We start from the raw sequence: 15,050 nt of genomic DNA on the forward strand, positions 1-15,050 counted from the left end.
ACAGATCACAAAAGAAGAACCTGCTGAAAATAAACGATCTAAGCTTTCAACACAAGACGCAAGAAAAAAAGCAGCCAACTAAGTCAAAACAAAGTGGAAGAAAGGGAGCGATTCTGTAAACAGAATCCGGTGAAATAAAATACAGACATACAATGAAGAAAATCAGCAAAACCCAAAGAGAATCCTTTGCAACGAATGACAAAATTGCTGCAGAGAGAGAGAGAGAGAGAGAGAGAGAATATGGGTCAAAGGGCTCAACGCTAGATGTCTTAACAGATATGCGAGACCACCGTGAGTGATGAGCATTTCTTCCTGCGATTCCTGAACATCGATTACCATCCACACGTGTGGACAGTGACTCGGGGAAGCCCATGTCTTCGCCAAATCACAGACGTGGTTAAGTACAGAGCTGGGTTTGACCTCAGAGTGAGTCCTAAAGCCTCTGTTCTTTCCATTGTCCCTTTCAATACCCAATGCAGAGCCTGATGGAGGTGTTAGCCAACCTATGGTGGTGATTGTATTGAAACATATAAATGTTTCAAGTCAACACGTTGTGTACCTTAAGCTTATACAATGTTATATGTCAATTATATCTTTAAAAGAGAGAGAGAAAGAGAGAGAGAGACTCAATGTGCAGAATTAGGACCTGGACTGCTTGAAAATCTCCTGGATCTGAAAATATGAGCTCTTTTTTTAAAAAACAAAAGAATTTTTTTAATGTTTACTTATTTTTTGAGAGAGAGACAGAGTGTGAGCGGGGGAGGGGTAGAGAAAGGGAGGCACAGAATCCGAAGCAGGCTCCAGGCTCTGAGCTGTCAGCACAGAGCCGGACGCGGAGCGTGAACCCACGATCTGCGAGATCATGACCTGAGCTAAAGCTGGACACTTAACCGACTGAGCCACCCAGGCACTGCTGAAAACGTGAGCTCTGATGTTAAAGCTGAACACGGCCCCCTCCGCCGCCATCCCACCCGACACCTGTCTAAACAGCCTGAGCAGAGGGGCAGGCTTGTGTCTCAGGTTGTGCACAGGAAGGGGCCGTCCGGGTGGGAGTCCACCCTTCCTGCGACCTGACGGCCCAAGTTATTTAAAGTTCCCTGTGCCCGCGTTCTCGCATCTGCTAAATGGGGACGATGATCGTCCCTCCTCCGAGGGCTGCTGGACGCTCACCTGAGGAAAGGGGACGCTCCACACTCTAGAAAGTTAGCAAGATGATGAGAAGGCAGCGATTCCAGATCAACCTACCTGGGGGCCGTTGCTTGCCCTCAGAGCTCGCCCTGGGTCTGCAGAACACCATGGTCTTTTCTCCTCCTTTTCCAAACGTGCTTCTCTCACTCCTGCTCCGTCGATGTTTCCTCGCGGGGCACTGGATACCTCGGCACTTCCCCCCACCAGCGACGAAGCGGCTGAATTGCCATCATTTCTGGAATTCTCCGTGCATAAGGAAGGCCCCATCCACCTGCCAGCCAGACCTGGTTTCTCCTCCAAGGGCGGCCCGTGGGCTTCTGCGGTCAGTTGCCCTGACAGCTGAGTCACCTGCACCCCCCTTTCCACAGCACCCTCCTTGCCCCCCGCCATCTTGCTTTCCCCCTGCGGACCCTCCTCCGCTCTCACCAAGCGGCCCCCAGCTGTGCTGGCCCCCAACGCGACTTCTGTCTCCAGGACACGGATCCTGCTCAGAAGATGGGCGTTCTCCCCCCTGAAGGCCTGGACCGTGTCTTCTATCCCCACCACCACGCCCTTCATCAGCTCTTTGTAACTGACCCCGAGCTCCGAGATCAGCGCCTTGAGCTCCTGGTTTTCCATTGTGACGTGCTCCATCACACCTTTGGATTTTCTGGCGCTCTTGGCCGTGGCTCTCTGAAGCTGGGCCAGGCGCCCTTTCAGCTGATCGTTCTCCTCTTCGAGCTCGGAAATTTTGCCGTAACTTTTCCCGTTGCAGTCTTCCAGGTCAGAAACGACCTGCCGGTATTGGGCCAGCTCCCTCTTCAAGAGCGCGATGTCTCCGACCAGCATGCTGTTGTCCTGTTCGAGGACCGCCATCTTGGTCACATTTCTCTCCCTCTCTTCCTCGAGGGCGCACACTTTTCGACGGCATCTCTCTCGGTCGCCCCGCAGCTCGGCGTTGTCACGTAAAACTTGGCTTCTCTCTCGTTTCAGCCCAGAGATGAGCCGGTGAAAGCTTCTCCTCTCTTCTTCAAGGGCTCTCAGTGGCTGGGAGGGCTGGTTCCCACCCAGCTCGGAGGGCCACTCTGGACCCGGACCCACGTCATCTGAATCAGGCACCATCCCTGGGAGAGCGGTGCTGGTCCCCAGGACCTCCGTCCCGCCTGGTCCGACCTCTCTGGCCAAACAAATATCCGAGCCCTGGTTTGCCAAAGCCTGCTGGGAGTGAGCATTCTCCGGGGGGCTGTGCTGCTTCCGAGCCAAACTCTTGCTTCCTCCGGCCGGCATGGAGGTTGGCCACCATCGCCCCCCGCCCCCATGCTGCAGGATGGAGAGTTGCTGGGAAGAAGCTTCTGCCTCCTTCCCAAATTCATCTCTTCTGAGCTCAGACCTGTCAGGTTGTTGGCTCAGAGCCCACGGATCACTGATCGTAGGTTCAGTTCCCCTGGGTGGAAAGGCCGATCGGGGAGACAGTGTCAGACCTCCCTCCGCCACCGGGGAGAGCGTTTCCTGGTGCTCACATTCCTCGGGGCCAGGCTCCCCTGGGACATCCCTGTGGGCCAGACGAGACCCTTCTAGAGGCGGTGCTTTCTCCTCCTTCTCTCCTTGCCTTTGGTCCCCAGGGCTTTCCTCTTGCAGATTCAGAGCATTTGCAGACCACACGAGCGTTTCCTCCTCGCCCTGCCCTGCAAGGAGCTGAATGCCTCCCGGACTTGGCCTCTGGGAGCCCTGGGCCCTGGCTGGGGGGGCCTCTTCCTCCTCCGGTGACAAAAGCCCTCCCTCCCTCCACCTCCTACTCAGGGGTGCGGGACCCTCAGTTGACACGGGGGCCTCCTCCTGCAAAAGAGGCCATGGGAGCTTTGGCCTGGGCCAAGGGCAGGAGACAGAGGCCTGGGTCTCTGAGGCCCTGTTCTCGACCGGCTGGCCCTCTGGGGCTCTGACGCCGTCCCCCGGGCTCGGGTTGTCTCGGCTTTCCTGACTTAGCTTGCTCTCGTCACCAAGGTCTGCCTCCTTCCTGCCCCGACTCCTCCTCGCCCCCAGCTCCTCGGTTCTCCACTCTGGGGGCCCTCCTCCCTCCTTCCAAGCGCCTTTCACATCTCTGGGTGACTTGAATTTGTGACTTGAGATCTGGGGGGGCTCGTGGCAGAGGGAGGCATTCTGGCCCCTTCTCCAGTGGGGATTCCGGCAGGTGGGTCCTCCGGCTCTGGGAGCAGGTGGGAACCTGGCGTCCAGCATCCGTCGCATCTGGGATTCTTGTGGAGAAGCCTCCCGGAGCAGGAGCAGCTGCGGCAAGGAAGGGGGGTCCCCGGCCGGCCCCCAGGGAGGGAGTGTGGACGTCTGCACCAGGACCTGGGCAGCTGCTAGCCTCTGCTCTGAAATCCCGGCCAGCTCCACGGGGAGGAGTGAGCCATCCCTGTACTGGCCGGGGGGGCAGCCACAGATGAGGAGAAAAGTCTGCGCATCCAAGCTGGGCTCAGCCAGAGTCCACTAAGGATGGGAAGAGAAGAGAAGAGAAGGGAAGGTGTGAAGCGGCCCCTGCCTCTCTTTAGTCCCCCACACCTCTCAGACCTCATCTCCTGATGCTCTTGGTGCTTCCTCACCCAGCCACACGGGCCTCCCTAGCACACCAAGCCTGGTGCCACCCCAGGGCCTTTGCACCTGCTCTTCCCTCTGCCCAGAATATCCCTCCCCAGATCCCCTCGTGGCTTACTCTCAATCGATGCATATCTCTGCTCAGACGTTACTTCCTCAAGAAGCCCCTGACCGTTTCCCCACACGGTTCATGTTCTCTTTTACTGTGCCCCCCTCCCCACATCCCGCTGCACATCTATGTGGGCATCGTCTAACGCTCCTCAGCCCTGCGTGTCCAATACGGTAGCCACAGGCCACCGGCCACCGGCCACCGGCTACATTCCAAGAGCACCGGACATTTCTGTCGTCGTGGGAGATCTAGGGGACAGGGCGGGGCAGGGGCCCTGGGCCTAGACCAGGGCCGGCCCGCAAGACATGCTAATTCAGTGCATGTATCCAGGGAGGAGACTGGGCCAGCTCACAGGCTGGGCTGGGGAGGGGCTGCTAGGTGGGAGGGGGGCCTGGGAGGGGCAACTTGGCTCCGTGCAGCCTGACTGACCCGCGGCCCCGGGCTGGGGACCTGCCCACTCCCCACCCAGGTCTCAGGCTGTTACAGTGCATCCCCTCGAATCTCCCTCTCAGTTAGTTCCAGAACGTTCTTCCAAGCCCTTCTTGAGCCCCTTCTCCCACTGCCCACGCGCAGTAGGGCTGGAGCCCTGGGCTGGCAGAAAGCCTCCGACCTCACCCGTCCACGGTCAGATCCTGGGACGTCTTCCAGGGTCTCATCTGTGGCCTCCAGGCCTGCCACCACAACACAGGGGCCTCGCCCGGCCCCGACACGGTCCCGGGAGCAGCACGCCTCGGAGGGCTGGCCTGGGAGGCAAGAGGACCCCAAGAGTTAAAGAGACCCTCCTAGGGGTTTTCTCACAACTGTTGGCAGTGACTGAGCCCCCTGCACGTGGGAGGGCCCGGCTCTTCTCACGGACTCACGTCCTCCGAGCCCCAGAGACAGCCAATGGCCGCAGCCTGCCAGGCGAGGAAACTGAGGCTCGCGGATGGGGAATGACTGTCGCCGATGAGCAGCAGGTCGGGTCTGGAAGCCACCTGTGCTGACCACAAAGCTCACGCAGGTGACGAATACCTGCCGTGGGACCTGCCTCAACCCCGCCCCCTCGTGGCAGCACGGGGTGCTGATCCCCCGCCCCACCCCCAGCCCCGCACGGCTGGCATGCAGACAAAGGGGCTGGCCCTAGACTTCACCACCAGACGGCCCGCCTCCTTCTTCTTCCACGGACAAATCAGACCTGTTTGACTTGCCAGCTCTGCTCCCCAGAAATAGAATAGAGGGGGGGGGGAGGGGGAGCGTCAGGGGGCCCATCACCGGCACCGCTGGGTGTAAGTAACCCTCTCGTCTGCAAACTGCATTTGGCCTCGGAAGGCTGTCCGTAAACCACAGACAGCTAGTTGGACATCGTGGCTTTGGGGCTCCCCAAGTGCAGCGGCTTTTGCAACAGAGGCTCTGGAAGCCGGGCCCAAGACTGTGACCAGACACATGGGTTCCCATGAGGGACAAGTTAGGGACAAGGGGCTCTGAGCCCTAGCAGCTCCCAGACCTCACACCTGTCTCACCCCTGAGCTGTCAAGGGGGTGGGGGGGGGACAGAATAGTCGTTACATGGTCTTCTGCAAAGACATCCCCTCCCGAGACACCGGCTGCCTCGTGCTAGGACAGGTGTCACCTGGCTGGCACCCTTCTGAGGGCGGAGGGAGTGAGCCTCAATGTCTAGGTGAGCCCACGTCAAGGACCTTGTCTGGACATCGCACACCCTGATCCCACCTTCTCCAGCTGTGTGGCATCGAGCAAGCGACACTACCTCTCTGAGCCTTAGCTTCCCCTCTGCAGAATGGGGCAGTCACCCCCCCCCCCCGCCCCGCCCCCGCCCCGGCACACTAGCATGTCCCAGGCGAGCTAGCCCGTCAGCGGAGGTCCACGCAGGCACCCGACGCACCCACAGCACCCACACACCTGCTGAGCTTCTCGGGCCAGGGGCGCCGTGGGAGCAGAGGGTGGTCTGCAAGCCTCGGCTTCGGCAGGCATCCAGGGCGCCCTCCCCGGGCAGGGCCAGTGGCTCGTTGTGAAGCTGGCTCAGGGCGTCCTTGAGGAAGACACAAGGAGGGAGCTGGGAGGATGCTTCCTCCAACCACTCGGGAGGGAGCCGGGTCCCCGGCTGAGAGCAGAGGGCACCAGGCCTGACCCCGGCCCCAGTGCCCTTGGTCCGAAGGCCAACCCCCCTCCTATTGGCAAGACTCAGTTCAGCAGACGAGGTGTGGCACTCGGTTCTCCGAGGAGTGTCTGTCCGGCCAAGATGCCCCCGGGCTCCCTAGAGTGGCACCACAGGCTCCCAGTCCCCTCTCCTTCCCGAAGGTCCTCTGTGTCCCCCCAGCAGAGGCAGGTGCCTGCCCGGGGGCCCCAGGCAGTCCTGTCCTTCAACCGTCAACAAGTCCCAAATGCTGCAGCCAAGGGTCTCCAGGGGACACCCTTCCCCTTGGCCTCTCCCAAACGGCAAGCCACCTGTGCGGACAGAGCTTCCCTGAGCAGGCACCCGCCCTGCAGGGCATCGTGCAGACACAGCCCAGCGCCGATCCACCATCCACGAGGGGCTGGGGACGGGCCCCCTCCGTCTTCCCACAGCCCCCACTACTTGGAACCAGGTTCTAATGGGCGCTGTTCGCTTCTGCCCCTGCTTCCCCACTAGACCTTGAGTCCTTCAAGCCTTCCACTTGGCCTCATGTGGTTGGCACCCTCACCTTGGCCTGGCACACATTAGGTGCTTAATAAATGTTTGATAGATGGATGGGCAGAACTTGCAGAAAGACAGGTATGCAGCACTTATTCAGCAAACACTTACTAGGCTCCGACTGTGTGTCCGGTGCTATTCTAGGTGCAGGGGTAACAGAGAAGAACAGGTAACATCGTCCCCCTGTCCCCTGTCCCCTGGCTGCTCACCTGCTCTCAGCAGAGCCCTGCATCGACACGTAGCCAGGCCTCCTGTCCCCCCACATCCCACTCACAGTGCCAGGGACCCCCTAGCTTGCACTCTCACACCTACAAGGCCTCCCGTGGCTCCCCCTCCCCAGGCTGGGATCAGTTCAAGGCTGCCATAACGCACTGTCGGGGTGGGGGCAGGGGGGCTGATACTCCTCACCCTGGTTTCTGCTCACGGTGGCCTCCCCGCCCCTCCCCAGCCAGCTTCTTGCCTGCCTCTGCACATCCGCATATGCTGTTCCTTCTGCCTGGCTACACGTCTTCCTAGGAAGGACGGGGGTTGCCCGCACCTCTCTCTCTGCCCCTCCCTGCACACCCTGCTCAGCAGTGGAGCCATCCCGGTGAGATGGAAACCAGATCAGGTTGCTCTCCTGTCTCGGATGTCCCACGCTTCCCGCTGTGCAGAAAGAGGAAACCGCTGCCCGGGCCCCACTGCCCCCACCCTCACTCTGCTCCTTAAAGGGACCCTTCTCCCCGCAACCCTGCCTCAGAGCCCTGCACCCCTAGTGTCTGCTGCCTGCCTCTCTTCCCACCCCTCTGCCTGGCTAACCTGCTCTTCTCTGGGCTCCGCGTAAAGGCCAGATCTTCAAAGAGGGCTTCCCTGGCCCTCCCCCAAATCAAGTCCCTTCCCTCCCTCAAGCATCTTCCGCTCACTCTCTGGGTTTGGGACCTCCCGGCTGTCTGTGTGATGTCACGTCCAGCGTCCTCACAGACCAGGCACCTCAACCCTGGCTGCACCTTAGAATCGCCCGGGGGCTTTGCCACAGAGCAGGGCCTCGGCCCAAAGCCCCCAAAGCCAGAGGGGCCTGGGCGCCGGCCTCGTGTTCCGCATGTGGGGTTTTGATTTCATCAAAATCACCACCAGAAAGAGGGGGAGAAGAGGAAACGGAGGAGAGAGGAGGTCGTGAGAAGAAGAGGAGGGAGCAGGATGGACAAAGGGAGACAGAGGCTCCACGTGGAGGGGAGCAAGAGAGCGATGGCAAGGAGGAGGGAAGAAGGGAGGAGGGAGAGCCGGGAGGGCAGCGTCGAAGGCCAGCACCGCAGCTCTGTTTGCTTCTGTTTGGGTTTCGTTCCGATACCCAAGTTGACTTCAATTCGGTTCAACAAATACTTGCCGAGCCTCAGCTAAGTGACACCCTGTTCTGGAGCTGGGGACACCGCTGCGGATAAAACACACAGACCCCCCGCCTCCGGGAGGCGACTTGGTGGGGCAGGGGGACATCCTAGAAGAAGGTGCTACACGCCCTTCATTTCACAAGTGACCAAACCACTACTCAGAGAGGGACAGTGGCCGGTCCAAGGTCACACAGCACACACGGAGGGAGAACAGAACCAGAGCTCGGGTCTTGAACTGGGTCCGGGCTTTCTCTGCCCTTCCCCGCCTCCCGACCCCCGCTCAGTCTTGTCAACCCTTCCTGCCTTTCGGTGCTCGGGGGGGGGGCAGCGGCCCCCAGTTTTACGTGGCTTCAGCTTTCACATGCAATTATGGGGAAAGATAAGCAAAAAAGAGGAAAATGAGGAATACAGAGCTATCCGGACACAAACACGATCAGTGTGTCAGGATATATCCACCTGGGTTTTCTTCTATGCAGAGACACTTAAGTTCTTTCAAAAGTCCGTTTCTACAAAATGCCCATTTTTGCCGCATGCATTTCTCATTTGATGATACGGAAGGATCATCTCCCCACAAGTTCTCCTATAACGTGGTGTTTTACGGCTGCCTCATAACCTCTGACAGAAGGGATGCCTTCACTTACCAAGTCAGGGCCTTCTAATTGTACGTTTAGGTTGTTTCCGATTTTCATCAACTATAAACCGCACTGGGGCACTTTTACTATTTGACCAATATTCAGAATAAAATGGGACCTTGAGCTTTTGTGTATGTGTATTTATTCTGTAACTAATGGACTTGATCTTTCTGTGGAAGACCACTACACATTCGTCTTTCCTTTTGTGTTACTTGCATGTCCGTGGCTCTGCTGTGTTTTATTTTTTGACCCTGCCGGCCCACGCTTTAAAGCCCTTGCTGACTACTGGAGTCCCAAGTATGCAATACAGACTTCTGCACAAGTGAGAGCCAGAGCAGGGAGGGGGCTGCCTGGAATTTGAACTTGCTGCACAATGAAACGATTCCTGTAAACGCCACCAGGGGGCGCTCTACCCACACTGCCGGGGCAGAGACGTTCTGGGAGCTTCCCACATTCTTGATGCTGGGGTCACCAGGAGCTTGATCTCTGCTCTGGCATGACATTTTTAAGTGTGTAAGTTTTCATCTCCCTGCACAAGCCCTCCCTCTAGTCCAGACCACAGCCCCTGGGCTGTCCCCTGCTGTAGCAGTCTATGGCCCAGGTCTCCCCTACCTGCCCCTGTGTCTGTCTCACCTATAAAATTTCAAAGAGCAGGGTCACCCTTCCAGCCCCGGTGCCCCTTCTTGTCTTGCAAACCACAGTCCTTTTAACTTTCCTCTCACCCGTGCCCTGAACAGAAACGTTCTCCCCAAACTCCTCCCCAGGCCATGGTTTGTCATTGCAGTGGCCCGTCCCTTCAGGGACCTGGGCCCCAAGGCATTTGTTCTGGAAACTGGATGGTGTGTGATCCCAGGCCAGTGGCGTGCCTTCTCTGGACTGTGAGGCTGGGTACAAGGACAGGGGGATTCCTGCCTGGCTACCTCCCAGCGCTGATGAGGTCCTGCTTGGAAAAGCGCTTGTAAATACGAAGCAAATAAAGCACCTTCCCGTGACGGTTCACTTCACCATGACCCAGGACGCCCAGGGCACATCACAGGTAACCACCGGGCTGTTGAGGGGGTGGCTCCCCGATGACGGGTAACTTTTTATCTCATGTGCTTCCCCGGAGCTGGACGACACCCGGGGTTCCCAGTGCACTGCCGTTGTGAGGCCGTCCCTCCGGCCGGGATTTTCCATTCTCCATGGGCAGCAGAGCAAATCTCTTTTCGTGGTCGCTTGCCCACTGAACCGCTAGCTTGCCAAGCACCTCCCGGCCATGGTCAGGGCCTGGGGTTCAGGGCTGACTCAGACGAGGAGCAAACACCAGCCAGGCCCTGCACAGTGAGAATTAGGGCCTCCAGAAGTGGGTCATGGCACTACCGGGGCACTGAGGAGCGAATGAGCTGGAGGTCAGGAAAGTCTTCTTGGAGGAAGTGGTATTCCCACTGAATGGAGAGAGGGTAGCAAGGGTTTTTAGAGCAGCCGAGGAGAGCAGGTGGTAGGAGCTTCCAGAAGCAGGGAAGGCTGCAGGCTGCAGAAGCTTCTAGACACAGGGAAGGCTGCAGGCTGCAGAAGCTTCTAGACACAGGGAAGGCTGCAGTCTGCAAGAGCCTGGAGCATTCAGGGGCCTGCAGGAGTTCAGTGTGGCCAGGACAGGGTGGGGGTGGGGGGCTAGTGGGCAATAAGCCTGGAGAAGGAGCCCAGCCTAGAGTGTGGGCACCTTGAAGGCCATGGGTACGAGGTTGAACTTGATCCCAGAGTGACAGGAGCCAGGAGGTTTATAAAAGGAGATTATTTGGGGGTTACTATGCCTATGCAGACAAAGGTGCTGAACACCTGCCTATAGCTCTTAGCGCCCCCACCCCCACCCCCCGGGCTCCAACCCCTTTGGAAACATACTGTCGGCTTCTGGAAACCACACACACGTGCCTTGTTCTCAGAACTCTGCCTACAATCCTGTAGGAGTGCCGCCACGGGCCGCTGAACTTGATACAATTCTCCACTGAGACCCTGAAGGTCAACGTGTGGCTGGGCAGTTTTGTTATCAGTAGGTTCTAGCACTGAAATTTTAAACCTCAGCTATACTCCCCTGAAAGCTGGTACCTGGCTGGCATTTTACGCCTCCCCAGGAACCCTCTCCAGATGGCCATTTTTGGCCCCAAAATGCCCCAAGTCGGGGTTGGCACTGCCCTCTGAGAATAAGACAGACCCCGGCAGACTGTCACACCCTGTGGCTCTGGGTCTGGCCCATATTCTTTTTTGAAAAATATTCATTTACTTCTTTTGAAAGAGAGAGAGAGAGAGAGAGAGAGAGCGAGCAGGGAGGGGCAGAGAGAGAGGGAAACAATCCCAAGCAGGCTCCAAGCTGCCAGCACAGAGCCTGACACAGGGCTGGAACCCACAAACCGTGAGATCGTGACCCGAACCAAAACCAAGAATCAGTTCAACCGACTGAGCCACCCAGGCATCCCCAGCCCCTATTTTAAATGCCAGGGTCCCCAGCAGCGACCCACAGACTGACCGTCAGGCCCCTTCCTCAGCCCCACCCCCTCCACCTACGAGGTCTTGTCATCCTGTGCAGGCAGGGAATTGTCATAGGAACTTTCCCAGCCTCTGTCCTGAGCTAGGGCCCAAGCCAGGCGGAGGCACCAACGGGACACCCATTAGTACTGACTACTATGCCACCGACCAGTAAGTGCTGGAGGACAGAGCATGGCACTCAAAAGTCCAAGGAGCCTGTGGGGGCACAGCTCCTGCCCCGCTACTTAGCATGTCCGTGACCCTACTATGAGGTTATGGCCTCTCCGTGCCCTCACTTCCTCATCTGTGAAATAAGGACAAAATAGTGCCTCCTTCCTCAGATGCACTAGACGAGTGACAGCTGAAGAGCACGGAAAATCGCACATGGCATAAAGATGCCATTGTCAATATCCACCCAGGCAAAGCTGGCCATGCAGCCCGTGTCCCTGCCACCTCGCGGGTCTTCACGACTGTTTGTCCAGAGGGGTACTTGTTATGGATTGAATTGTGTCCCCCAAATTCCCAAGTTAAAGCCTTCATCTCCAGTATCTCAGAATGTGACCTGATTTTGGACATGGCGGTAGGGAGGTCTTTGCAGATGCAACCAGTTACTATGAGGTCCATTAGCGTGACTGGTGTTCTTAAAAAGGGGGACGTTTGGGCACAGAGACAGAGAGGGGAGATATGCCGTCAAAGCACAGAGGGAAGACAGCACCCACCAGCCCAGGAGAGGGGCTCGAACAGACTGTCCCTCATGGCCTCAGAAGCCCATGAATCCTGCCACCGCCCTGACTTTGGAGGTCAAGTTCCAGAACTGCTGTCTCAACCACTGTGTTTGTGGCAGCTCCAATAAATGACAATTTCCGTCCAGACACGATTTATTTTCCAGAATTACAATAAGGTGCCAATATAAAAATGTACACTTCTTTCCTTTTATCTGGCGAATATAATAGAGGAAGAATGAATAGACCACACAGAAGAGAGAAAACGGGGGCAGAGGGTTGCTATTTTCTTTTTGAAAAAATGACCACAGAGAAACTCATTATTAAAATGAGCCAAGCGGGCTGCCCTTCATTCCCTGAGAAAACGTAGCACATTTAAAGGTCTAGTTAATGTGAAAGAGATTTATCTTATCCAAAGAAAAAGTGGATTCTGTGTGTGTGTGTGTGTGTGTGTGTGTGTGTGTGTGTGTGTGTTAGCTTGTTTAACGAGTGATCTTCTTTCAGTAAGGTTGCTCACTGATTTTTCCTTAGATGTAATTTGGAGGGAGGCAGGATCTGGAGCTCTTGTAAGGAGCTGAGTTAACTCTCCCTGCCAGGGAGGCAGGCTGGTGCAGGAGGAACAGAGCACTCTAGACTCCCATCAAACCTGGATCGGGCTCCAGGTCCGCTTCCCACTAGCTGTGTGACAACAGATCGATGCACTGCCTCACTGAGCCTCAGTATCCTCCTATGTGGAGTGGGGATACCATTAGTACCCACCTCACAGCCTTCTTGAGCACTGAATGAAAATAATGCCTTTGAAAAACCCCCAGGAGGGTGCAGAACACAGGGCAGGGATAGGTTAAACGTGAGCTTTTACTCTACTGTCAGTCAAATGAAAGAATCAATGTCCAATCTGCTCTTGTTTGCAGATCGTAAGAAGTTCGCCCAAGGTCACACAGCTAGTCATTAAGAGAACCAGAAAGGGACCCAACCCTGTGTGCGTAGTCCTGGGGACTCCCTGGGTGATGATGCTCGCCCGAGGCTCCAAAGAGCCCTCGGACCTGGGCCCTGCCCTCAAGGAGCTCACAGTCTAAGGAAGGAGAAGTGAAGAAACATGGACGGCACTCGCCACCAGCGAACCGTCCCCACCTTTGGAGTTGTGTGGGAGGAGGGAGAGGGGGTCATCATCTTCAGAAGGAAGACCTTACAGGCATGTGGCAGTTACATAACACGCACACCCAAGGGACTCATGTGGCACGGGGCCTGGCACACAGCCGGGTCTTGTTAACAGCTGGACAGCTGGACGGACAGGAGGGAACAGATGATGAGGGATGAGGGGTAGCTGGCTCCCAGTAGAGTGGCTGGATGGAGAGGCGGACAGCCAGATGGTGGGGTGAATGAGATGATGGAGCATGGGTAGACAAGCAGATGGATGGATGTGCAGGCACATGGGTGAACTGGTGGATGGGTGGATGAGAAGGTGGACAGATGGGCAGTGAGGTGGCTGTGCTGAAGAACGGGCGGGTGAAGGCACGTGACTGGCTATGCAGATGGGTGGGTCAGATGACTGATGGAATGAAGGATGGATGGATGGGTGGGTGGGTGGGTGGGTGGGTGGATAAATGCATGGATGGATGGATGGATGGATGGGTGGATGAGTGGATGGATGGAAGGATAGGTGGATGGATGTGGATGGATGGATGGGTGGGTGGATGGGTGGGTGGGTGGGTGGGTGGGTGGATAAATGCATGGATGGATGGATGGATGGATGGGTGGATGAGTGGATGGATGGAAGGATAGGTTGATGGATGTGGATGGATGGATGGGTGGGTGGATGGGTGGGTGGATGGCTTGGGTGGGTGGATGGATGGCTGGGTGGATGGATGGGTGGATGGATGGATGGGTGGATGGATGGATGGATGGATGGATGGATGGATGAGTGGGTGGATGGGTGGGTGGGTGGGTGGGTGGATAAATGCATGGATGGATGGATGGATGGATGGATGGATGGATGGATGGATGAGTGGATGGATGGGTGGGTGGATGGATGGGTGGGTGGGTGGATGGATGGTGGGTGGATGGATGGGTGGGTGAGTGGATGGATGGAAGGATGGGTGGATGGATGTGGATGGATGGATGGGTGGATGGATGGGTGGATGGGTGAGTGGATGGCTTGGGTGGGTGGATGGATGGCTGGGTGGGTGGATGGATGGGTGGGTGAGTGGATGGATGGATGGATGGATGGATGGATGGATGGATGGGGCTGGTGAGGCTGGATGAGTGGATGAAGAGGAAAACTGGGGGACGGAGGCGCTGGTGACTTGCAAGGGGCTGTAGGAGAAAGAGAAATCAGAAAACTCACTGGTGCCTTGGGTTGCGGCCACTTACCGGGCTGCACTGACCAGCAGAGGCAGGGCTGCGCGCGCTCTCCCCGGGGGCTTGGGCCCCCAGCTCCTCTCGCAGGCTGCGGTTTTGCTGGGCGAGGTCCTCCACCTGGCCCTGCAGGCCGATCTCCGACAGCTTGAGCTCGTAGATGCAGCAGCGAAGATCCTCCAGCTGCCCGCGGAGCCGGCGTTCCGTGGCGCGCTGCTCCCGCAACCGGCGCGCCGCTTCCTCCCGCTCGCGCTCGCCGCGCTCGGCCCGCGCCTGCAGGGCGCGCAGCTCCTCGGCCTCCCCACCGGGGCCGGCCGGGCCGAGGGCGCGGGGGCCGCGCGCCGCCGGGGCGTCCAGCTCCGCCAGCAGGAGGCCGGCCGCGTGACAGAGGCGCCGCACGTCCCGCTCCAGCCGCCGCACCTGCTCCCGCAGGCCGCGCTCCTGCTCGCGCACCAGGGCCAGCTGGCGCCGCTGTGTCCCTCGGCAGCGCTCCAGGGCCGCCGCCTGCCGCCCCAGCGCCTCGTCCTTGCGCCGCAGCCGCTCCCGCAGCCGCCGCAGCCGCCACCGCTGCCGCCTGGCCGCGCGCTCCTTCTCCAGAACCTACAAGTTGGCGGTGGAGTGAGGGCGTCAGGAAGTCAGCCCCGCACACCGTGAGCTCCCCGGTGGTGCTTGGAAGGAAACTGTGCACTGGGCCGGGTGGGCATCAGCTGGTGTGCACAGGGAGGCCCGCACTGGCGGTTCCAGTACCAAATACCTCGGCACCACTTTATAAAGAGCTGCCTCCTGGACCCGCCTGGGTTTCCCCACTTGTACCCAGGACCTCCCACATCTCTCCATTTCCATACCCCTCAAGGGTTCACGCCTGGCCCTGCAGAGGTCAGCCAGCCCTGGCTTCTGGCTGCTGAGACAAACCACAGCAGCCATATTGGGAATACCCCCCAAG

At 58.1% G+C, this 15,050-nt stretch overlaps 1 protein-coding gene across 3 annotated transcripts in view; it reads right to left on the minus strand.

Moving 5' to 3' along the window:
* CB1H4orf50 (chromosome B1 C4orf50 homolog) overlaps positions 1-15,050 on the minus strand; it is a 109,589-nt gene that overhangs the window by 85,804 nt on the left and 8,735 nt on the right. For all 3 annotated transcript variants that reach the window (XM_086705488.1, XM_086705487.1, XM_086705489.1), the window contains exons 3-6: positions 14,123-14,707; positions 5,764-5,893; positions 4,484-4,611; positions 1,246-3,654 (exon numbers count right to left, since the gene is read on the minus strand). In XM_086705488.1, the coding sequence (XP_086561614.1) occupies positions 1,246-3,654; positions 4,484-4,611; positions 5,764-5,893; positions 14,123-14,707 (3,252 nt within the window). The remainder of the gene's footprint in view (positions 1-1,245; positions 3,655-4,483; positions 4,612-5,763; positions 5,894-14,122; positions 14,708-15,050) is intronic.

Source organism: Puma concolor, chromosome B1 (assembly GCF_028749965.1).
Source record: "Puma concolor isolate L17-30 chromosome B1, mPumCon1.1.hap2, whole genome shotgun sequence".
NCBI lineage: Eukaryota > Metazoa > Chordata > Mammalia > Carnivora > Felidae > Puma > Puma concolor.